At 36.6% G+C, this 23,869-nt stretch overlaps 1 protein-coding gene across 1 annotated transcript in view; it reads left to right on the top strand.

Moving 5' to 3' along the window:
* Positions 1 to 23,869, top strand: part of USH2A (usherin) — a gene marked incomplete at its 3' end in the record, with an annotated part of 372,555 nt that overhangs the window by 65,266 nt on the left and 283,420 nt on the right. Inside the window, exons 13-19 of the mRNA XM_084203202.1 lie at positions 2,428 to 2,611; positions 7,651 to 7,814; positions 11,761 to 11,919; positions 15,794 to 16,288; positions 17,697 to 17,969; positions 20,196 to 20,353; positions 21,611 to 21,755. Of these exons, the coding sequence (XP_084059328.1) occupies positions 2,428 to 2,611; positions 7,651 to 7,814; positions 11,761 to 11,919; positions 15,794 to 16,288; positions 17,697 to 17,969; positions 20,196 to 20,353; positions 21,611 to 21,755 (1,578 nt within the window). The remainder of the gene's footprint in view (positions 1 to 2,427; positions 2,612 to 7,650; positions 7,815 to 11,760; positions 11,920 to 15,793; positions 16,289 to 17,696; positions 17,970 to 20,195; positions 20,354 to 21,610; positions 21,756 to 23,869) is intronic.

The raw sequence follows: 23,869 nt of genomic DNA, 5'->3' as shown, positions 1-23,869 counted from the left end.
TCTTTCCTAGGTGGAGTCAAAATCTAGGTGGTGAAAGTAAATAATAATGATTATGACAAACAATATGAATTTGTAATCTTCCTCTTTTTTCTCTACATTTAATCATGGTAATTTACTTAAAAATTAGTTGGGGAAAGAAATGTTTCTCATTTTCTTATCCCTGACTTTTAAAAAAAATGTTTTGCCTGTACCCGCTACTTCTGGGAAAAAGAAAGTAATTGTGGTAGTGTCCAGAAACTTTTAGAGCATTTCTAAAAGATTATAATAAAAAATATCCTACCAAATCCTTCACTGCTCTACAGTGGTGTAGGCAGTGTGGCTGTAGGAGAGCCAGGATGTTTAACACTAAGGTATAGATTATAATTAGTGATTTCACTGCTACGATAAAAGCAGTATATGTTGTAATAATTGATCCTGCTCAGGGAAAATGAATTTATTTTCTAGAGATGTGCTTATTTGCCCATTATAGATTTCTCTCACATGTTACTTTATACAAAAGAATCTTGGAATCATAATTCTCTGCAAAATTTCAGATGGACAAGGACTTGGTTTAGCCTGAGTGCTTATCACTTACTGCAACTATAAAGTGGGTCCTGAAGAAGTGATTTGACCTTCTGCACGATTCCAAGGCTTCAACTTGTTTCCAACCTTCCTGTTCGGTTCTTCGAGTGGAGTCGTTCATTGTGCTCAGGAGTGACATTGCTGGGAAATGGTCTCCTGTATTTATGCACAGGATGGGCACTGCAGAGCGCAGGGAAGTGCAGCAGGAGATAATACATGCTGCCTCACTAATAACTTCAGGCTATTTGCTCTCTGTGCTGCCTCAGTTCGGGGCCTCTCTGGAATAAAGTGCCAACAGCGTGGTTTTTTATGATGCGAATGTATGTTAACTGGAGACTGATATCACTTCACTGTCCACTTGAGATTTATCTCACCGAGGACCAGAGGCTAAACTTGAACAAAGATTTGAGCAGTAAAATTCTAATGTTTTCAATTTGTTTAGTTTCTCTGCTATTTGGATATGAACTCACAGTGCAGCACTGCTGCAAAGACAGAGAATACCACCCTAGGGGTGTATATATAGAGCTATCTCTTGTAAGACAAATAATAAGGCCTTGGGCAATATGACATGTTACAATATAATTTTGGGCTACTTATTATAAAGCAGGACATTGGGAAGTTATTGGACAGAAAAAAATATTCAGTAGCTGAGAACATGGCTAAGAAACTACTGATTGAACTTGATGTGGAGAGAGGGCAAGTGTCTGAGAAGTCTGTGCAAATGCTGCATATCTCAGTAGCAGCTGAAATTTTTTCTATTGAAGTTGTACAATAACAACTAATAGCAACCAGCTAAGGGAAATAGAAACTCATATCAAGGGCCCTATTTTAAGATTCATGTTCCAAGATAGGTAATTGTTGTTGTCTGGTGTCTCTTAATACTGTGGCACCAGGATCGTTTGCAGAGCTCTCAAGCATTGCTACATTTTAAATAAACTGTACTCCTCCAAGGGGGGAGGGGAAAAAAAAAAAGGAACAACTTTTGTGAACAGAACAGTTAAATATTTATTAATAATCAGGTAAAAATAGAAATTGTTTTGGAAACTTATTTAATTATATTTCTACTAGTGTGCCATTACTTGAATTTTCTTCTTGTCCGAAATAAGTTATTACAATGAAATAAGTCATTAAGAGAATGTGTGTAAAAGCTCTTTTGTTAGGAACTTCAGGTGTGGTTGTCAATAATTGGTAAATTCTTGAATGGCCAGATTAGAGGTGTATAAACTGTATCTAACTGTATTTTTCAGTAATAGATAAATATCAGCATAAATAAAGATTGCTTGTGAGGGCAATAGGATTAAAGATGGCATAGCAGAATCATTCCAAACATACTGGGGAAATGTGAAATGAATGCTCAAATTCATAATTTGAAATAATAAGGAACAGGACACGGCTGAGGGTGAAAGCTGTTTAGTACCAGATTAGTAACTTTGTTTTATCAGTTTCTTAGTTTCTGTGAAAGTATTTGTGTGGGTTACAAGCTCTTTGTTAAAGAGGAGTAAAATATAAATAAGAAATGCTCATCAAATGTTATTTTTCAAAAGAAACTCTATCCTATTTCAAGGATTAAGCCAACCACTGGTTGAGAAAAATGAAGAGACATTCTTAAGAAGATATGTGCATTTCTTATGGTTTGCGGCTGGCCATTTTCAGAGCTGAGATCTCAGACTGGAATGGACAAATGTCTCTTCTCTCTATGTTATTTTTTGTTTCTACCACTTGTGCTGCGTTCATGAGTATTTCTCACGTCTTTGGATCTTTACTTTCCCCACAGACCTGTTCATGTACTCCCCCTATTTTGCATTTGCGCTGGCTAAGAGTCTGAAGAGAGAGAACCAACATTCTCAAAATCCCTTTCTTTTGCAGGTTTTTATTTTTCTCCATCCAGCATCACTGGCTGTATGCCATGCCTGTGCCACATAGCTGGTTCTGTGGATCAGGTCTGTGATAAACTCACTGGCCAATGTAGTTGCCAAGACGCCTCCGTAACAGGACGGACATGTGAACGTTGCAAAGAACTTTATTTTGGATTTGACTCTGTCACAGGGAGGTGAGTGTTTCTTTTTTTACAGGTCACTTTATAACCTCATTGTTTCATTTTTCCTCATGGTTAAGTCAAGGGTTTAGTGACAATGGAAAGATGTGATCTAGGTAGGTTAATCCTTCTATGAGTTCATGCGTGCACTCTGATTTACATGTGATACATTACACAATCCCCTGTGCTCCCATGAGCTGAAGGAAATAGAAATTTTGCTACGGATTTAAGTAGTAACGGCATAAAAGGTGCGTAAGGCTAAGTTAGAGCAATTTGTTAATTGTTTCCCTGTGTTTTCTCTGCATCTTCAGTAAGGTGTGTTGTTTTCTGAGGTGTTAAACATTGACTATTAAAATGCAGCTAATTTGCCATTCTTACAACTAGTGAATGCTATTGAAGATTTCAGGAAGATTTAATGGGGGAGAGAAGGGGAAAATTACAGATATTCCTGACTTCCCAAATTTCTTTTGGTAACAGCAGTACAAATATTCACTGCACCTTTACTCATAAAAATTTGTTTTTCTGAAGCAGTGCATTCTTTTTCAACATTTTGTTATGTGCCACAAGGTAGATTGTGTTTCTAATGTAGCCTGGCATCTTTAGGTACATGGATTCCCTGGATTATAAGGGGAAAACGTATTTGTATAGCGCACTGTTACTTCAACTATTGCACTCACCTTTTTTTTTTCCAGGATCATCTTTCTTGCCTAGTCCTCACAATCTCAATTTCCTTTTAAAATATTGTCCAGAAAGATTGCACAGCTCTTATGCTATTATCTTTTCATGCAGACTGATGGTGTTAAATTGTTTTGTTATATTTGGTATTTTTGCCTTTTAAAAAACCAAACCCACATACCACAGGCAAAAGCAAAATCTGTACAACATTCCCCTCCCTCTGCTCCTCTCCCCTAACTAGTGTGGGGTAGACATGCTTTTAGGCAGTGATTAGTAATGTCATCCTGCATATATTTGACATTATTCTGCAGATTTTTCACTTTAACTTTTATGTTACTGTCACTCATTAGGAGAATTTTTAAATTATTTTTTACAGTTTCGGGTCACAGAGGCATCTGCTAATAGCCATAAAGTAATCTGTAGAAATAAGGACTTCCTATTTTCACTTCCTGTCATTTCTAATGGTGAGAAATAAAGTCTGTGTAATATTAAAGTTCCCTTTGAAATATATTTTCCTTAATATTAATGATACCTTTTTATTTTAGTTACATGGAATAGATTCTCCCTTCGCCCCTCAGTTTTAGCACACTTGTGCTAAGCAATAGCTTTTCTGAGCTAGATACTGGCTTTCAAATACCTGCACTTTAACCTGTCTTTTGCAATTCAAAATGTGGAAATACAAATTATCTAGATCCGGACCTTGTTGAAAAGATAGAAAGTTTTTAGAGTTCTGGGATTTGAATCTGAATTGGCTTTAATTCCTTAATCCTAGTTAATCCTCATGGCAGTATTGAAGACTACTCTGCTTGTATATTAACGTGATAAACTTATGTTGCATTTTCTTGGCTCTCTTTTCATTGTTGTCTTCTTGGGCAGTGTACCTCTGTTCCTCAGGCAGAAATTTTTATCCACTGACAATGATAATGCAGGTCTTTGTTAATCTATTTTATTCAATTTCTTTAACTGTTAATATCTTCATAAAAAGAGTAATATGCTTTTTGTTTCTCCATAAAGTTGCCAGGTCATTTAAGCCATCCTTGCTCCAAGTGTCTTTTAAGGACAGAAAAGGATGTGAGCTATCTGTAGTGGCAAAGACATATCTGTCTTTGCGCAGTAGCACAAAAGAAGCAGAAACTGATAGACAGAGATTGTGCGGCTTTAAAATTCTCCCACTCTGAATGTATATGTGAGCTGATTTATTTTGTGGTGTTTTCAAGATAAAACAGGAACTCCATATTCTTTAATGCATTTCAGGTTATGAAGCAGGAAAAATTTCTTGGGTTTTAACAAATTAGAAATACTGAGTGTTTGCAGCAATCTGAGCAGGTCTTTAATGGTTGTGAGCATCTGTACACATTTGAAATGCTTTACCTCTGTATTGTTTACTATAATGAACTGGTCAATGAACATCACAAATTGTTTATCTATTTATATATATATCTTGACAGATTGCTGTTTATGAAATCCATTTAGCAAGTGAGGTTTTCCCATAAGGATGAAAAATGAAGATTTTAAACAGATTGCTGGAAAGGCTCTAACTGCACCTAGAGAGTCAATGTAATAAAGGTTTCTCTATATTAATATTACAAAAACCATTTATCCTCAGAAAATCAATATCACAATTCATCTTGGCATGACATTTCTCTTTCCGTGTTTTAAAAGTCTGTTTTCCTTGATTATATATAATTCTGTTTTAATAAAACTCAAATATGTTTGACTTAGAGTACCTTGAAAAAGTAGCATTTGACAAGAATACTGCAAGTATTTTTCACATGATTAAAAGTTACTTATCTTTTAAAAGAATTGGAATTTTTTTGAAAATTCATAATTTACTGAATCCTTAATTCTGACTGAAAAGCATGAACTACGGCCTAACAATAAATCCAGTTCTAGTTTTTTGCAGTTAAAGAACATGATGCATGTGATTACACAGAAATAATGTGTAATCCCATGGAGCAGAATATGGTAAAATATCTGCTGTTATTTGCAGGATCAGGAGCCTCATTCAGTATAGGTGAAAGTAGGGAGCCTACGCTTTTCCTAGAAGAGTAATGCAACAAGCAGAAAGGAACAGCCCCACCCTGCCAGGCTGAGAACTATCACTGTGGCTATATGGGTGTTGAGTTTGATTGTCATGTGTGAATGATAATCAAAACTAAAATAATCAGGAGACCCTTATTCTTAAGAGATGCAACAATATACAGGAACAATAGGAGAAGCTTGTCTTTCTCTGTTTATCTATCAAGAAACTTTTGTTAACATCCCCCCCGTTGAATAATCAGCATGTAATGAAATGATGAAATAATTATAAAATACTGTCTTACTGAGCAATTTTTTTTTTGCAACTTAACTGGGTTTAGTTAAAGTACTCTAAACAAAACCTCTATTTAAAGAGGGATTTGGATGCACTGTCTGTAGATGAAAAGACTTTTGAAAAAATTGCCCTTTTCTCTTGACTGTAAAGGAGAGCAAACTGCAGTATAGTGGCTTCCAAGAGAGAATGTATTTTATTTATTCTCAAAAGGATATTAGTCCATAAAACAAATTTGCAGCTTATTTTGCAGCTTTAGCTTTTATCAGCCTTTTTAAGGGTGTTGAATGATTCCCCAGGAGATCACACAGCACGAGCTGCTGTGGAGTAAAGGAACTCTAATACAGAGAGCTCTGTGATAGGCAGAAAATGTATGTGAAGGGTTCCCTTAAGCTTGTTTAAAAATCTGTCACATTTAATGCCTATTTCACTGATTATTGACCTGAATTTTAGTGTCCTAATGTGAAAACAGTTTCCACCTTCCCCTCCTCTCTCCCTTGCCTTAAAAAGCTGATACCTAAAACATAATTGAACTCACTTTTTTTTCTGCTTTCATGAAGATAGTAGGAGATGCAGACCAAGGTGTGGTGATGGTGACTGGGAACTTGGCAAAGTAACTTGTGTAAGGGCACCACCACATATTTCCTTAGGTCTGGTGAAACTGGCCAAAGAAAGATCAGCCAAATATAAATTGACTCTTGTTTAGTCTTAGGGCTAGCAGAATAAAGGGAGCAGAGCATGACTGCCTTGGACTTCTCTGGAGTCTTCTTTTTGCTGCTTCATCACCTTGGGACCTGGCATCTGGAGTAATTTAAAATTCCCATGAGGCTGATGTTGCTTATGCCCTGAGCATTGGAGTTTTCCAGCTCAGTACGAGGGGAGGGAAGTGCAGACTTCCCAGTATGTTTTAGCTGCAATGTACCTTCCCACCTGTTTCCCAGGGCATGGCTTTTCAGACCTCTTTTAGTCTGCAGCGATTAAAATATAGTGAAATTAGAATCTAAAGTGGGAAGTTTTATTTGCCATTTTTGACTTTGTTATGAGTAATAATGGCAGTCTGTATTGCAAAGGGTAGCATTACAGTATTTGTAGTCATTTGCTTTACTTAATTTCTGACGTGTTCAAACTCTGAATATTTTTGCCATCTGACATTGGTATCCCTGCTATAAATGAATGTCCGTGGCGAAATAGTGTATCAGGTGAAGAGCAAGTTGATCACAAGAGGTTTCACATGCAAAAGCCAAAGCATACATTAATCCCGAAATATTTTACTGGTGCCAGAGAGATTTACAGAATTGAAGCGTGGCATTTGTGTGATACCTGTACTTTTAATTTTTTTTGTTCTTTTTTATTTAAAAATAATTTACTTGTAGATTTAATTAATTTTTCCCTGTAGTTATTTCAAATTTTGTCCTTCAGGCTGCAAAATCATTGTGCTTTCAGTTATAATAGTAGTAGTTTTGCTGTTTTGTTTCCTGTCACTGTTTTAATCTGAGGTTTTTCCTCTCAGTTTTGGTCACTATTCATTCTCCTTTATTCACAGCATGTAATTTTTTTCAACCTTAAGTTGCCTTTCTGGGCAAGAAATTATTAGTTGATTTATTTTTTCCAACTAAAGCGTAGTTTAGTTGGAAAGTTGGTTGCCTAGAAGGTTGCCTATGTTGTGCAGGAGCCTCTTTGGCTGGTTACATATGTATCACTGAACTTTGCTGCTCTCAAGAAAGGTTGTGTGAGTATGGATGTAGGACTGAGGGCATAATGTGGTTATTAATGAACATTATTGTCCAGTTTGTGTATGGATCAATATATATAAAAACTCCTTAATTCTAAGCCATTTTTATATAAATTAGAATATTATTCTGGCAGTGAAATATTTCTTTTTTTAGTGGGCACCTTTTTTGTAAGTTTTTTTAATCAGACAAATAGATTTTCTGCTCTGTTTCAGACTACTGAACTGTTTATGATGTTTTAATTATGTTGCCCAAGAATCTTTTAAACAAAACCCTACTGTGCTTAACTGAAGTGTTGATGTGTGTTGATGACTTCCTTGATTTGTTTTTGTTTATAGATGTCAGCACTGTAATTGTCATCCTGCAGGAGCCATTAGTGGGACTTGTCATCTTGTTACTGGACAGTGTGTTTGTAAACAATTTGTAACAGGCTTGAAATGTGACAACTGTGTTCCCGACGCCAGTAATTTGGATGTCCACAACCTCTTTGGCTGCAGTAAAAGTAAGTGGATGTTAGGTCTTAAAAGCATGTCTTTCAAATTAAAGTTTTTAATTAATTTAGTGAGTATTGAATTAGGTCAGCAGTAAATTATTCCTTCCTCACCCCCAAATATAGGGTCACTGAAGTTCGGGTGATTTTTACTGTATTGTAGGATTGTTTTCTAGAGAGATGTATAGAATCCTTCATGTCATACACACCCTAGGCTTGTAGTTTAACCCACGGGAGAAGTGATAACCCACAGTTTCCTTGGACATCTTCTTTGTAGTGACTAATCCAGAGTTCATCTTTTAGTCAAGAATGCAACAGCATTTGTACAACTTACAGCTTAGCCCCCTATCCTGTCACTGACAGGAGGCAGGACACCTATCTTCAGAAGGTCTGAAAAACAGTAGGTCTTTTGAAAACCTGCTCCTGGTGATTAATTCCAAATGTTTTCCTCAGTGCAATGTAGCTTTGCCTTTCTCCTCCTGGGGCACTTTTTCAGTCAGTTTGGGAAAATATGTGATGTGATGTAACAAAGCATCATAAATTGGCATGTGTGAGGTGGGGTTAATGCTATATTGAGGGTCAGATCATAAATTGTAATGAAACAAATTGCAGTGGAACATCTGGATATCAAGATCACCAGCACACAGTCTCCAGGCTGGCAGAGTTATTAAAGAAGAAAAGGCAAAAGTATGTGTCATAAGAAAATTCAGTACTTAAGGTGCCTTTGGGTCAATGTTCAGACATGGGTTTTGAGGGCATCATGCTATGCAATGCCAAACTATGTGGGAAGGAACTCAGCTCACCCTGTAAAAGCTGTGTCACATTTTGGTGGCACACCTTACTGCCATACACAGTTAACAGCCCAGCCTAGGAAGTCCTGTAAGCAATGAGTGAGGAACTCTGCAGGTGCTAGCTGGATGTTTTTGTCAGCAGGCCTAATTAATAATGGCCACACTGGTTGTACTGTGACAGCTAGCTCAGGTAGCCATGTGTAATGCAACAAGAGGATTAGACATTCCCAGGTTATCTCTGGAATATGCTTCTGGATCTTCCTTCAACAGAATGTTTCTTTGTGTGTTCCGCATGAATATTTATATTATGTTCATAACTGTGATATGTGAAAACCATAGATTCGCAAGCAGAGATGTAAATGCACAAAGTATTTACAGGTAGAGATAGCTCTCACTTTGATGTCAGTTTGTATTTAATTGTAAACCAGTTTAAATTTCAAATAATATGCATTGTAGAATGCACAGCATTAAAAATGGTCATAAATATCTTAAAGAGAATGATTTGTTTCCAAAGACTTTTTTTTTAGCTTTCTTCAATGTTTGGAAGTATTTAAATAGTTTTCATTCCTTTTTCCCCATACTCTTCTTTAAAAAGCACAGTATCTATTCATTGTTCAGGCAGTTGATTGGCTCGTTGTTTCCTTAAAAAATGTAAGATGTTTCAACTGAATGTGTAATAATAATAATACATGGCACTTTTATGATGCTGTTCATCTTCAAAGTGCTTTACAAACATAAGCCAACCTACTTAGTTGTGTTGGGATACACATCGGATAAAGGTCAATAGCAATTCAACTATAAAATTGATTAATAATAGTATGACATAGAGAAATAATAGAAGAGATTTTAGTTAGATAAAAGTACATCAGGCAGTATTCTAAATGACAAGCGGAGTCCTCTTCTGGACATAGAGGATATAGCAATTGGAGTCTTTTGGTTATTCATACCAAAATATTTGAACTTGTTGCACACATGTGGAACTTTGCCTGGTTTGGCATTTGTAGTTATTTTCATTGCAGAACAGTATTTTGTTGACACATACATTACTGGTTATAAGTCTTTGCCAAGGGAAGCAAAAGTAAGTTGCTGTCAGTGTCCAAATAGTGTTCTTTAAGGACAAATTTTTTTTTACTTAGCAAATTTTCTACATAATCTTAGATGCTGCACAAAAATGTGCAATAAAGTACTTTCCTTACATATTTAAAATTCCAACCAGCAAACCTCTGGAAGCAATATGCAATAGTGTGAGACTACCAGTGGAGAATGAAGGTGATGCTGGTAAATTGCTGGGATTGCTCAGGTCTTTTAAGTATATATTACATGGAGAGAAATTCTTTTAAATGCCAGAGGGATTTCGGAGTACTTGTTTCCTCTGGTTCTCAAACTTTACTCCTGTAGACACTTCAGCATACATTTATTTCATAAGTGAGATGAACTCAAAAGCTGCAGATTGGCTGCAGAACAACCTATGCTTTCTAAAGGGAAATTATGATTATGTTCAGTTCAATCCAATGAATTCTCGAAATATTTTATTCTATTTCTTGGCTGAGAGACTGCAGTTGAAGCAGGGGTTTTCATTATCTTACTCTAAATAAAGAGCTTCATCTCACTTTCTAGATTTGTTTTAAAAACCTCTATATAGTATGCCCACTGATTTTGGTATAAGTCTCTACTTCTATCGCTTGTGTGGCTTGAGGTCCTCATGATATTTTCTGTCTGCACCTTCATTCTTTGCTTCTTGTCTCCTGTTAGCTTGGCTGAACAGATTTTAGTAAATAACTTTTGGTGATACTAAGCAAATATCCACATAATGAAGAGGATGATAGTTTATAAAAAGAAGGGAATAAAATCTATGCTTCAAATCTTGATGTTCTCCTATAATTCTTAATGTACGGGAGAAAAGTTAATTGGGTGGTTCTGAATCCAGCTCCTGGTACCTTACTCCATGTGCTGATTTCTGTGCTGCCCTGGACTATTCTCATTCCTTGAGAAAATTGTTTTCATCTAGATCCCCTCTCCCTTGGTGAAGAGGATGGGGAAATGGCACAGTCTGCCTTTGATAGCAGTTACTATCTGCCAAAACAGACCTGTCTTGTTCTGTGCTGCTGCAAGCTGTAAGGGACAGAGTAGGGCTTTCCTCAGTGTAACTGGATTACTGGAGGTCCTACAGCAGGCTGTGGACTCATGCTCTGATCTGAATAATAACATGAATACAGAATCGTGGAATTACCTGTGTTGGAAAGGACCTTTGAGGTAATCGAGTCCATCCATCAAAATGTATGTTGATGTTAACATGTGTGTATATATGTATATAAAGTTTAATTTCTGAGTACTAGCTATTATCTTAGAAAGGACCATGATCACAGATTTGGATGACAAAAGAGCCACATAAGAGATTTTGAATCCTCTTTCTTAAAATGAGGCACTTGGCTTTTGAACTTCAGGTTTGTTTTTCTCTTTATTGAAACTAGTGCACTTAAGAAGCACATTTTTCAAAGTCAGTGGAGGTGGTAGGAGAGTCAAATTTTGGCACATTAACATGCCAATCTGATTTCTTAAACTGTTAGATACCTTATTCTCATGGATTTGAATTTCACTGGAAACAAATGGAAGTGAATTGCCTAAATAAACTTTAAAATTTCACCCTTTATGTTTTTGTGATTTCGTTATATTAAGTAAGCTTATTTTAATGCTTCAGTAAAATCTGGACTTAGTTGGACTTTCCATTTGTATTTTACTTGAGGAGTTTATGCCTGGTCTGTGCTAAAATGGAATGAATCCTCTGAAAAAATAAATCCTAATTGATGTAGAAACTTCAATAAAGTGACCATGTAAATAGGTTCTCGTTTTATAACTATCTTGAAATACAATTGAAAGAAACACCACCTGCTTGGAAAACACTTGCTTTATTTTGGGGTGGAAAGGGGGATTAGGTTTACTCATAATTTGTTTAAATATTTACACTTTTTTCATGGATAAAAAGCTTTGTTGAATAGCATTTGGATGGATTGGTTTAGTCTATTGGTGTCTTGCCCTGGTGACTGTGCATTTACTCAAAGGCTATTTTGGGTGAAGAATGCTTAGCAGTTTCTTTGCATTTTTCTCTAAATTTGTGTGATGATTGATTGCCTTGATTTTTACATCTTCAGTTTTTGTGTATGTTTTAGCTCCTTTCCAGCAACCTCCTCCTACAGGAGAAGTTCTCAATTCCTCTGTTATCAGTCTTTCATGGAGTTCCCCTGACTCTCCAAATTCTAACAGGCTTATTTACCAGCTGTATAGGGATGAGGAAGAAATTTATACAACTGAAGACTACCATCCTTATAGTAAGTAAGGTTGCATCAAAGATTCTGTATTTGTGTGTGTGTATATATCCATATCTATGTGTGTTGTTTCTTAGCTGTTTCTCATTCTGGTCATTATCATTCTCTGTGGTTTTGAATATATTACCCTGTTTCCCTTTAATGAGTTATTGTTCTGTGTTACTAGTTTTGCTTGAAAGGAATGAATACCCTAGTCTAAAATCTGGCAAGTGGAATCACCCCAAATGGCTGATAACTATTTACTTTTTAATCTGAAAAACTTTAAAATTGACTTACCAAAAGTATTTATTGAAAATATACACAGAAGCCAAAACCTAAGAGTCGAACTCACAGATAAAGAATTAAGGTGAGCAGAAGAGACTGTAATATGCTTAAACTTCTTTTTTCATCTTCTTGATTTTAAACTGTTAACAGATAGGAAAGCTTTTTGTGGCCTCTAACTTTTAGCACCTTCTGTTAAGCTATCAGTGTAGCTCCTTATTTGTCTTTAGCAGCACCACTTCTCTCATGTTGAAGCTTGCCAAGGGATCCTCAGAAGGCAGTCCTAAAGGATTCAACACTCTATCCAAGCTGGAAAGGCCATTTTGTGGTAATATTGATCCACTTATCAAAGAGAAGGAGATGGATTTGGATACTGTTTGTATGTATACATGGCACACACGTGTTTTTTTTGAGAGGATGAGTGTGGTTTAATGCCACTAAGGTTTGACCTCTGTTCTAGGAGCTCCTTCAGTTTGTTGCAGTTTCTTACCAATGCAGCATTAATGTTTTACAGAAGTTGAGTCTCTCTAGTTGTTGGTGTGTACCCTGGAGGGGAGAGAAAAAAACCCAACTATTTTTCAATGGAAGCCCAGAATCTTTGGAATGCATCTCACATTTCTATGTTTTGGTTCATGCTGCAGTGTTACAGTTCATTACTATGTGGCTTATGTTGTGACTTTGGGCACTCTGCAGTACATACTCTGAGGAAAGGTATGTGACCCCATGTAAGCATGAGATAAGGTGATTGAGAGAAAGAAATATTAAAAAAATGTCGAGAACTAATAGAGAATATTCCAACACCTTAATTTGGTTTAAAGACCTAGCTTTAGTAAAAAATATGAATTTTAAAAGCTATGGTATTTCATTGTTATACACCTGTTTAGTAATGTACTTGAAACAGTGCATTGAGGATGTTATTTCATGATTCTACCCACATTCCTTTTTTCTGCTTTGTAGAAAGCAAAAAAAAATTCTGGATGTATTTAACTGGATAATGAGACATTAACATGTTTCTATTTAACAAAACATTATCTTCTTAAAAACACAGATTTGGTTTCAAAAGGCATTTTTGACATTTCCTGGAAATCCCCCTGATTAGTGATATTAAATCATCTGCTGGTGTTTGGATATCAAAAATACATTGTTAATGCTGACAGAACATTTCCTAATGCTACTTTTTTCTTAGTATAGTTTGGAATTTGTAATGCTTATGAGGTGAGAGTTCAAGTGGATTAACATTATCTTATGGCTAAATTAGGGTTTTATAAAAAAAAAAAATTAACTTCCCATGGAAAATTAAGAATAATCAGCATGGTGACCTGGATGATAGTATTGCAGAATGCCCAATTGAAACAGTGTTTTCTTAGCTGCTCTGGAAAACCTCTGCTTCAGGTTTCCCAGACAGTCTTTGTCTTGAGGATAAAATTAACTACTTGCTCTAAAATGTGAAAAAACCCCAAATTACTAACAATTCTAACTCCAAATTGAGTTTTTTTCTAATTAATTATAAATATAACTAAATACAAAATCATAAACTCATTAAGCATGGAAAAGACCTCTAAGATCATTAAGTCAAATGATGAACCCAGCACTGCCATGTCACCTCTAAGCCATGTCTTCAAGTACATCTTTTTTTTGAATACTTCCAGACGTCTTGAGTCTACCGCACAGCCAGACAGCTCATTCCAAAGCCTGACCATCCTTACCATGAATATCTTTTTCCTAATATCTAATCTCCTTATACCAAATGCTCAACCTTCTCTAGCTCAATTTGAGGTCATTTCCTGTCGTCCTCTTACGTGAGAAAAGAGCCTGACCCTCAGGCTACAACCTCCTTTCAGGAAGTTTTAGAGAGTGATAAGGTCTCTCCTGAGCCTCCTTTTCTCCAGACCAAGCCACCCCAACTTCCTCAGCAGCTCCTCACAGGACTTGTGCCCCTGATTCTTCACCAGCTCCACTACCCTTCTCTGAACATGCTCCAGCACCTCAATGTCATCCTTGTAGTGGGGGCCCAGAACTGGGCACAGGATTTGAGGTGGAGCCTCACCAGTGCCAAGTACAGGGGGAGATCCTGGTGCATCTTCTGCCTTCTCACTACTAATACACAGGGAGGGCTCAGCAGCCCCTGTTCAGCTGGCAGAATTGTTCCCCAGCCCTGCCTGAAGTACAAGGTCTGGAGATGACATAACATGGTCTCCTCATTGCTGGACTCCAGTGATCATGTTGTGATTGCTATAAGGAGTTGAAGTACTGTAAGCAATTACTGGGCTGACTCTGCTGCTTTTGGGCTACAATGTCAAAGGTTGAATATCTAGCAATACTTTGAGTTTTGTGGTCCTCTTCTTTAAGTTGTAATCAGGGCAGAGCTGGCTTGCCAGCGTGGATATACAGAGAGAACACAGAAATAGCTTCATCCACTTCATTTGCTTTGCAAAAGTTTATGTGTATCTGTGCTCTGACACGTAATATATTAGTCAATGTTAACTATTTCTTAAGGCAAAAGAATATAGGGTGTTGTGGTTGTACATAAATTCATGCTGTCCTGTGATGACTAAGATGTGTAACTGTTTCTGGGATACGCACAGGAGCAATTAATGGCAATTGGTATGAAAAAGATTCTAAAAAAACTACTAACTACGAATAATGGAAAGCAGGTGTGGCAGCAGCTCTCTGGTCACAGAGAGCAACAGATAACTTTCCTAGGCATCGTGCTGGGGAAAAGTCTTTGAGAAGATCAGAGAAAATAATGAAAAACAATTTTTAATCTTAACTTGCTGCACCTGGTATTGTGAACATGTGGAATGTGTTATGGAGATTTGTTTATCAAAGAGTGGTTTCTTAATTAGCCAATGGTGGTGGTGTTTGGATTGAAGGACCAATTAGGTCCTCCAATTAGGCTGTATTGTAACAGTTTATAAAAGAGCAATGGGTTTCTTAATAAAGATATATATGATCAGCCTTCTGTGAATCATGGAGTCTATGCCAATTATTACCTGTACAGGGGCCCGTTCGCTGGGACAAGTAAGAGTGAGGCAGGTAAATATAAGCTTTGTATATACCTTTTTAATAATTATTTGCACTTTTGTTTAACTTCTTATCCAAGATCAAATGCTTTTCAAATGAGGTTTTAAGCATTGTTATAGAAATCAGGAAGTGAAAGCACACAAAGTTGAAATATTTGGTCTTATGCCATCAAATTAATCAAAAAAAGAGGTCTGAAAGTTTGCACAATGGTTTGGTTTTTTTTTTCCTTAATTATATTCTCTAATATTGATACTGATTTACATTTGAAATAATTATTGTAAAAAAAAAGAGGAATGAGAAGATAATTGTATTAATCTTCATGATTAAAGCAGGAACTAGAAGTTCCGTGAAAAAAATAATTTCTCTAATGATGCTAATGTGCGCTGGAAGATAATAAAGGATAAACGGGGCCTTTTTTTCCTGTGCTAAAAATACCTGAGAAGTTGCAATGTTTATAATCTCAAGAAGAGCATGTGGACAGGCATAAATATGTATTGGATTAGAGCTGGACAGAATTTAGGTATAACAGTTGAGATTATTTTTAATAATGTCTTAAGACTGATACAGTTTTCTTCTCACCTGTTTGTTTCAGGTGTTCAGACCTTCACCGATGTCATGTTAGCTCCATATACCTTCTACTCCTATTATATCCAAGCCAGCAATGTCCATGGTTTTACAAGAAGTGACTCAGTGACATACAGAACAAAATCTGGGACACCTGTAGGAAGTTTGGATTTAAATCCTGTTTTTCCTGTTAGTCACCACTCTGTTTTACTTTACTGGACAAGCATCTCCAATGACTCTGGGCCCATAGAGAAATACATTTTGACTTGTACTAGCTCGGTTGATCTGCAGCCTTGCGGTCAGTATGAAGGCTTGAAGACTTCAGCAATTATTTGGAATCTCATTCCATTCACAAAGTATGTTTTTTCCGTGCAAGCTTGTACTAGTGGAGGCTGCTTAAAGAGCCAGCCAGTAACTGTAGTTACTGCACAGGCTCCTCCAGAAGGGCTACACCCACCGACTGTAGAAACCATCAGCTCTACAGAACTGGCTGTGGAATGGTCACCACCTGAGAAACCAAATGGTAGGATATTGTCTTTACTTTTGTCAGTCAAAGTCTTTGCAAGGGAAAAGCAACATTTCCTCAAATCTCATTAGAATATCCCTGTCCCTGCACCATGCACTGAGAAATGAAGTAAGACATTTTCCTAATTTGCCTATTTGCCATTAAGTGTATCCTCAGAGTCTGTGTTTTATTCTTCCAGAGTCCAGAAATCCACTGACTGTATAGTCCAGGATTTAGCACTCAGTGGCATCTGCTGCAGCAAAAATCACATTTATAATCAAACATTTACAGTAAAATTAATTTTTTCCTAATGTGCCAGATTGCTTAGTTCAGACAGATGTGGAAGTATTGCCTGACAAAAGATAAATAAGCAGATAACAGTTATGGAAAAAAATTCTAAGAATTAACAGAGAAGTCTGTTTTTGAAGCCATCCGTCATGTGCAGTAGCCAATTCTATTACCTGTATAACTTTGTTAGGGATTAGGCGATTGCCAAGATTTGCTGGTCTAACTTGTGTAATAGTATTTTAGGTTTTTGAAACTGAGAACACAGCTGTTGTAGGATACTTCTGTGATATCACTAATTTTGTTGGTAAAACTATCTTTTAATATATGAACAATGGAATTTTGTGAACTTGCACTATCATGCAGAAGTATTTATGCATGTGAAAACAAACATTTGTGTCTGTTCACAGAATGGATATGGGTCTTTGGGGAGCTCAGCTTTCACTTTGAGCATCTAATTTTCCAGCTCTTTCCAGTTTGGATAGGAAGAATGCCCACACAGCAATAACTGTGTTTAGAAGGGCAGTTTCTACAATGGCGGTCATGATATTTACTGTTGCCACCTCAGCCTGTGTCATACATTCTTCATAGTCCATAGCCATGACATGCATCTAATGGCCAGCACAAGCAATTTTAAGCAATATTCTCGTATTTGCCTTGATTTCTGGTCAGACGTCCTGGTCTCTCCAAAGACAAAGAGAAAAGCTCTTTCTCCCGAGAGCTTTTACACCTCTCCCGTTTAGTGCATGAATACAGACCCAAATGCATAAATTTTATGGCGGTTATCTCTCGGCTTTACAAGAAATCTCTGGTAAAATTTCTTAAGACCTTATAGTTAAACTACTTTCAGGACTCAGCCTAAATAATGTATTGCTTCATACCACAACACTGATTTTTTTTTTTACCCCAGAGTGATGAGACCTTCCTGTGTATATAATAATTTTGCATTGATATAAAACTGATGTACATGTATCTCCTATCCAGTAATATGTTTTAAAATGTTGGCATTAAAATAATTAAAATTTCACTCAAAAGTTCTCTTCTCTTTGTCTTCAAGAAAAATAAAGTAAAAGAAGTTGGTATTTTAGTAGAACTCCAGTTATCATTTAAATTCACTATTTTTTCTGGCCTTTTCCTCTAGGTATAATTATAAGATATGAACTTTACATGAGGAAAAAATTAAAATCAGCTGGGAACTTTCTTCATCCTGAAATTCGCATTTTCCAAAGCAGTGGATGGCTCAGTCCTCAGCCAGTTGTTGAATCTCAGAATGAAAATGCCTTGGCTCCACCACAGACCAGTACCACAGTCATTGATCTGGAGCCATTCACAGAGTATGAATTTTATGTGCTAGCAGTAAACATGGCAGGTAGTATATCTTCAGATTGGATATCAGGACGAACAGGAGAGGCTGGTAAGCACTGGTTTGAATTTATTTGACAGAAATGAAAGGAAAATGTAGATTAGCATGTATTCTTAATTTTCCATGTATTTCTTAATTTTTAATGATGGTTAATTAGGAATAAACTCACATTTTTAACTAATTAAAGATAGGTCAGATGATCTCAGAACTGAGCATGAAAAGCAAAAGCATTTTCTTCATCATAATGCCATGTTGTTGAGGAAAATAATCCACGTCAATTAACCCTACATTTAAACTACAAGATTGCAAAATATACCAAGCAGTGTTTTAATTTGTAGACCTTGAGAGGGTTCCCTTTTCAGGAGTATAGTTCTTGAAACTTTTGCTGAGACCCCATTAGTGAGAGATGCCTCTATCCAAATTAAAGTTCAAATGAGACCATATGTCAATTACATGGATTTTATTTAACAGAAAATGTTAGGGTAGAGATAGAAAGAAAGAGAAAACACAGTGGGGAGAGAGAGTGATCAATAGAAGATAGTTACCACCCATGGATCCAGCAGTGTCCTGTTGGTCCTCCCTTTCACTCTGGTCTTTTCAGTGGTGATTCTGAGGTCATTCAAAATTTTTCACTATTTATACTTTCTAGCAAATAAAAGAACTAATTCTCATTGGCTACAGAGTTCTCTTATTCTATTGCTTAGAGGATTCCCTTGCTTCTAATGCTAATAAGTCTCAGTCTTTCTCTTTTTTTTTTTTTTTTTTGTGTCAGTGGGTTTCTTGGGTTGATGGGCTGTGAGTTGGTAGTCAGGATCTCCCCTGGTGGATTTACCTTTTACCCAGGCAGAGCTGATTTCAGCAGTTGCCAAGTTGGCTTTTGTTGTGGCCCATAAATCTTGCTTTCTTTGTGTCCACTATCAGTGATACATTCTTCTTCCCAGGGCTTTTTAGGCTTCAGCTGGGTCTGAGATAACATCTGGACATTAGTACCATCTTTATCTTATCTCTTGCTATGGTGGCTTATCTTACAGTCCAGGTTCCAGGTATCCAGAGAAGCATATTCAGGGGAGCTTCAGTGGTTCTTGGTGTTTGCAAAAGCCATCTGCCCAAAGACTTGGGGTGATCTTTGTTTGACCAGTGATATGTGTGTGGGCAGTTGCTTTTTCACACTGTTTGCAGAGGTGGGGGAAAGCAGATCTCTCATGCACTGGGCCTGGAGTTAACACCATCCTGTCGATTCCTTCTGTGCTTATCTCATGGCTGAGTCTTTTGTATTTGAGACAGCCAGCTGTGTTCTTTAACTCCTTACAGCTCTTCATGGGCTTTTATAGAGGCCAAGTGTCATAATATGGCCCCTTTGAATCAAAGTGTAACCAGTTCACAGCCTCTTGTATTATGACCCTTCTCTTCCGATTTTCAAAAGGGCTTTGCCACATGACATATTATTTTAAATATCAGCAATTTATTTCAATGCTTTCAGTAGAAACCTCTGGTTTTCAGATTGATAAAGCCTATGGTTAACAATTAAACATCTGTCTTACGTTACTTATGGTTTTGTTCGGTGCTCGCTTGAAAATCATGTCCTCAGCCATTTGCTCCAGCAAAACAGCAGGCTAAACTAATTCCTCCTCCAAAATGAGCCTTTTTGCTTATCTGTTCCTAAATATTATATGTTATAAAAGTGTTAAATTGTATTTGGGAAGAGGTCCATTAGTGCAGTTGTTTGTATGTAGCAGAAGTGCTGTGAGTTGGTATCCTATTATTACAGAGGAATCAGGTGGGGATTTAACTGCAGTGCAAACAATCCTTTAACAGATTTACTATGGAAGACAGGGGAACTGTTTTGTAAGAAGTGAGAGACATGTTAATTTCGAACTGGCCTAGCAAACAGAATTGCTTTTAAGATGCTGAAGTATTGAACACTTTTTGCTTTTATCAGTTTTTTCCCATGTTGCATGAAGTTCTTCTTCAAGGCCTTTTCATTTGTATGTACTTTCCTACCTGCTACAGGGGATAGGACTGTAGTGTTGATTAGTATTTCTTTGAAGATACAGGCAGAGTTTTCATCTGCATTCACAGCCAGAGTAGAAAACAGGAGAATGATGAGTAAAATACTTACCAAAATAAGGTGAAAATTCTAGCTAGACTTGAAAATAAGGTTAGAAAGGGAAAAAAAATGATTGTCTGAAATGGTGTTTTGCAAGTACAATGAGAAAACTTGCATTATACATATTGCTCACTTATTTTAGTAATATTATTAATTTAACTTTATTTCAGCCCCAGTGTTCATGCCATCTCCATCAGTATTCCCTCTTTCACCATATTCCCTTAATGTGTCATGGGAAAAACCTGAAGATAATATATCAAGAGGAGAAGTGATGGGGTACAGCATCAGTTTGATGACTGAACAAAGGTCCTTGCCACCATTTTCCCAGGTATTATTGTTAGTTACATTAAGTCTTTCCTAACTGTTAATAATAAAATTGATAAAACGTGATGTTCTCTGACGTGTTGTGATGAATTTTTTCCCTGGTTTGTTGTGTGTTCTGTGATCACCTACCGGTTTGATGTAATGCTATGTACTACATCTGCTTTTTAAGCTGTCTTTCTGATCTGACTTGTTTTCAGTAGCAGTTGAGATTCAAAATTAGGAGAGATGACTTGTGCAACAAAATTTAAATTACCTTGATATTTGTATATACTGGTTCTTTATTGTTGCTGTACTTGCTAATAGGCTTAAAGCCATATTGTATTGTAGGTATCTACATTTTCCTTAAAAAGGTACTTGTCTGGATGAGTTTTTGAAGTGGGGAAAGCTAAAATACTGGAAAGAAACATTTAAAAAGTCAAAATATGTGAATTTAAAATACTGTTGTAATGTTTTTGAGTGTCTGGGTTTGGCAAACAGGTATCAGGGCATTAGTAGTAAGCTGAAAGCTGAGGAATGAGCAGAAACATGATACATAATCAGAATATGGGAGTGGATCTGGTGCTCTCATATTGTATTTCTCATTCAGAGCTGATTTTGTCTTTTGGTATTACCACAGATTGGCCTCAGTTTATTTGCTTATCAGCTGGGGGATACTACTGTTCTTGGGGCTGTTATAACAATACATAAATGCCAATTGCTTCTGGTCACTGGCTTGCAAGATTCTTCATGCAAAAAAAATCTGATAACAAAGATATCTAAAATGCTACAGATTATTCACTTCCCCTCCCATTGATAGCTTATACTGATGTTAAAGTAAAGCAGATGCAAGTGTTTGTAGATATTTGTTATTCCCCTCCCTCCTAATGCCTGCTAATCATGTCACTCCTTCAATGGTGGTCAGATTTCACAACTTAATAGTGTCATTTTCGTCATCTCAATTGTCACTGCACTGTTTGTAGTGATAACTGCACCACCACACAGTTTTATGAGGCAATAACTTTGTTTCCTCATTTATCCACTCAGGAACTGGCTTATTACCTCATAAAACAGTGTGATGGGAAGTATTATCACCTAAATCCCAGCTTGTTCAGACTCTCCAAAATAATCCTCTCCCTCAGTTGGTCTATTCAGGCTTTCTCACATCTGAGTGAAGGAACCTGCAAGTTCAGAGACAAGTTTCTTATTAGTAATCATGTCATCAAATGACAGGAATGAAAATATTATTAACCAACTGTTGTCTTCCAATCTGTTTGCTTTGCAGGTTTTGCATATAGCCGAGGCTCACGAGCTCTCCTACGTAGCAACGGGATTAAAACCTTACAGGACATACAACTTTACTGTTACTGTCTGCAATCAAATTGGTTGTGTAACCAGTGAGCCAGGCATGGGGCAAACCTTGGCAGCTGGTAAGGAAACAATCTATAGCAAAGTGCAAAGCTGACACATGGTTTACTAATGAATACCATGATGATGGTCCTAGTTTGATGCACAGTGGCAAGGGTAGGTGTTGTATTAATACAAAGTGACTTGCTTAATTATTATTTGTTTGTTTTGACAGATTAAACCCAAAATGTTTTCAGTGGAGGTTTAAGGTACTCTGCTATGGCAGTAGGATTTGTGTACTGCTCTCTCAGTTGCAAGTTATGAGATGTATGGTTTTTATTTGTGTTTGTTTAAATAGTGAAGGCACATAAATGTGGCTGCATCCGCTCATTCATTCAAGATGCTAAATTGTTAATTTGTTGTTCGGGTTTTTTAGAGAGTGTTTGCATAACAAGAAGTGTAAAATGCTCCAGCTGTGACAAGGCCTTGCTTAACACATGCAGGACTAGTTGTATGGTTTTAAGAGTAACATAAGTACATAGTATCTTATCAGAAGCAACATACCTGCTTTGGGTCTGCTTTTTTGAAAATATTTGTTTATTTGCCCCCTGAGATTTGAGATTTTGCTTTGTAGGTATGTATCTACATACATATGGGAACAGTGCTAAAGAAACTGCATATATGTTCTTGTGCACCTTAGTGCATTTTCAGTCTTCAGGTTCATTTCACTGGCATTGTCATGGATTTCATAGGTAATACCTACAAATTTAGGGGAAAATACACATCAGTCCAGAACAGAGATGGAGAAAGCCTGTGTTTCCTTTGAAGAAAGGACTGGCCTAAACTCACTTCTTGGACAGCAGGGTTTCAAGAGGGTTTTGAGAGAGAAATTTTTAGGAATATCAGCTTTACATGTCTCTTTATTCATGGAATGCAGTAGTCAGTGTGGTTTTTTAATACTATAAATACAAGCTCAAACCCATGCTATGTGACATACTGAAGAGAGCTGTACTTAACATTGTGGTTTCCTTTTGCACAGGCATTTAAAAAACATTAGTTAATGTCACAATATTAGCTAAAATGCTTAACTAAAAATGTTAAACAATCGGAACTAAAAGCGTTCAGGAATTAGTAGTGTTGTCATATGGATGTTGTCATGATGATCTTTGCAATTACCTCTCTCATGTAATTTCTTCTCACATAGGAAAATATCGGAAATTTTCTGCTGAAGTGATATTTAAGGTGTTGGGATATTGCCTCTAATATGTCCTCAGTTCTTCATGTCTATTTATTTCATTGCCTTTCCATTTTTTTTTTCAAGTGGAAGGCTGGCCATATACAGAGCCTCCTACTTGTATAAGTATGACTTAATCCCATTCCACACAGCCATGAGGAACGGTGTTCCAGTCTATGCTGATAACCATGGAAACAAATATTGTCTAAACAGCACACCTTATTACTACAAATGATCCAACTTTGCATTTATACATTTATTAAAAGATTCAGGAACAATAGCTTAGTTATGCTTGACAGCTTGTTTATGACCATCTCCTCCCTGGTTGTGTTAATGCTCAGAGACCTATCACATTGGAGAAGACAGGAGAATACAAAATAGCAGGCATGTCCCCATTTATTAGCTGTTTTGTGGTGAAGCTTTTTCCTACTTATTGTTGTAAGCCTTGAAAGAAAAGAATCAGTGCTGTATTGTGTTCCTTTTATTTTGTATTTAAAGAATGTTATTGCAATGCGTTAAATTTTGGCAAACTGAAAAATGAAAAACTTACATATTGCATGCAATTTGCATGTGTCTTCCACAAGTCATATTTTTTGTTCCTGGAGATATTTATTTCATCCTATCCATGCAGGGTTTTTTTTTGTGTATGGTGTTTTTGGTTGTTTGTGTGAGGTTTGGTTTTTATTTTTTTTTCTTTTTGTGTGTGTGTGCATGTTTCCTTCCATGAGGTTCTGTAAAACTGTGTTTCCAAAAACAATTTAAAAGAAGCAGTTCTTATGTGATAGCAATCAAAGCAAGTTAAAACTTGAAACAAAATTGGGAAAACCAATTCCTGACATTTGTAAAAATAGATAATCAAGTCAGTCCATTTCTATCCTTTCTTTTTTTGTCATTGAGATGTGCAAAATGAAATTAAAATTGTCTTTCTAGGACTGTTGGGGAGTTCTTTTTTACGGAGGAATG

Source organism: Fringilla coelebs, assembly GCF_963513975.1.
Source record: "Fringilla coelebs genome assembly, chromosome: 3".
Taxonomy (NCBI): Eukaryota; Metazoa; Chordata; class Aves; order Passeriformes; family Fringillidae; genus Fringilla; species Fringilla coelebs.
This window is presented reverse-complemented; position numbering and strand designations above follow the sequence as displayed.